Source organism: Lycium barbarum, chromosome 12, assembly GCF_019175385.1.
Source record: "Lycium barbarum isolate Lr01 chromosome 12, ASM1917538v2, whole genome shotgun sequence".
NCBI lineage: Eukaryota > Viridiplantae > Streptophyta > Magnoliopsida > Solanales > Solanaceae > Lycium > Lycium barbarum.
In genome coordinates, this window is record NC_083348.1 from 86,573,826 (window position 1) to 86,575,576 (window position 1,751).

The 1,751-nt window shown below is 35.0% G+C and overlaps 1 protein-coding gene across 1 annotated transcript; it reads right to left on the reverse strand.

Annotated features, from left to right (window-relative positions):
- Positions 1-382: 382 nt before the first annotated feature.
- Positions 383-1,411, reverse strand: LOC132621212 (uncharacterized). Its single transcript, XM_060335385.1, has 2 exons — positions 1,283-1,411; positions 383-724 (listed from the first exon to the last, which is right to left on the reverse strand). Exons 1-2 carry the CDS (start codon positions 1,374-1,376, stop codon positions 513-515), a joined length of 306 nt encoding a protein of 101 aa, XP_060191368.1. The 5' UTR covers positions 1,377-1,411; the 3' UTR covers positions 383-512.
- Positions 1,412-1,751: the final 340 nt, after the last annotated feature.

Genomic DNA, 1,751 nt, shown 5'->3' on the forward strand with positions numbered 1-1,751 from the left:
ATTTTTAAGCCTTGAACGAGATATACATATTTCATACAGTTATCATACATAAATTTTCGTACATGTTTGGTAAGAAATCTATTTATATGTTTTGTAAATTGAAAAATATTGTCATATTTTGTAAATATACTCTATTCTTATGTATATATACGTTATTCTCCCAAAAATGAACAGGTAATTAAGTTCGCCCAAACTCAATTGGATTGAGCAATTCTCAGTTTCATGGGCTAATATTATCACTCCAAACCCATCAACCATAGCCATTCCCATAGACTCCTAAGTTCCCATAAATGGATTATTTGTCTTAGCAATGCCACTTTGGAATTAGGTAAGAAAAATGACACTTGAGAATTCCAATAACAGGAAAGATCAGAGCACAAAGAATACAATAAACTCAACAAAATCAGGCATCAACAGAGGGATCACGCCCTTCTGCCTCTTCAACTTATTTAAACAAATCATAATAGATTCATTTTACTTTTAAAAAGCCCCAGCTTTTCGTTGGTGTGATACTAAGACAAGGTGCCATCAACGCAAAGCCATTGACCCACAAAGAGAGCAGTGCAGTTGAGGTTTGGATTAATAGCATTAAAGACATCACTGCCCAAACCAAATGTCTTGGAAATGTCCAAACATGTGTATCCATTCTTCACATTCACCACCTTCAAACATGTTAGTTCTCTAGCTGGACTTGGACTTGGACTTGGACTTGGACTTGGACTCTCTGTTTGAAAAAATGTCAGTCAATCACTAAATATGTAAAAGACAAATCGAAGATTTGAAATGAGCACGTGCACAACCTTATATTATTAAATACACGCACAATCGAGCCAAAGTTTGTCAGTACACGTGCACCCATTATTGTTTTGGTGAATAGGCCTCTATCAATAGGTGTTTGAAGAGGGTAGTTTTTGGTCTTTGGGGTTTGTAAAACACTTTCTTTAAGGTATTAATTGTTTCTAGTATAAGTTTTAAAAAGAACTGCCTCTACTATGAACAATTAGTTAAAAAAAAAAAAAAAAACAATTAGTGTACGTTGGGAATTGACAATAGACCTTATAGGATACAATAACGGGTCCAAATTGGCAGGGAGTGATTCCTGCAGATTTTCTTGCAGAATTTCGTTTACGAACTTCAAAAAGAAAAGGGATGTCTAATTAAGCTACATTTTGTATAAGTTTAGGAGAGGAAGTTACTAATAGTCTCTCAACATGCCTCCTTAAATCTTTGCGCAGGCAGTCCATAAAGATGAAACTGAGTGAGAAATTAAGTCAAGTCTTACCAGGAAAAGTGAATCTGCTTTCAGCCAAATTGATGAAGAGAACAAGTGAGAGGGTCATGAAAGACAAGGCCATGAACATATTTGGCTTGGCCATCTTGGTATCTCAACTAGTGTTTTTTTTCTTACGAAGTAAAACTATTTCAGTCGATGTGATTTCCATGACTAGTAGTAGCTGCTATTATATATAGGAGGATTTCAAAAATGATAGTAACAAATTAAAGAGGTCTTAATCTAATTCCCTTTAACGAAGACAAGAAAAGCCGGCAAAGCGGCATTCGGTTGAATTGTACAAAAATATGAAACAAGGTTAAAGATGAATTTTATGACAACACAAGAAAAGAATAATCTTTTCAAGCAAATGATTGATATATCAAAATTTGATCAACGAGTTTAATGCTTTCCTTGGAAGGAGTATAAGTAGCTAAATGTTCGAACCGGACCGGATCGGTAACCGGTTAACAAACTGGCC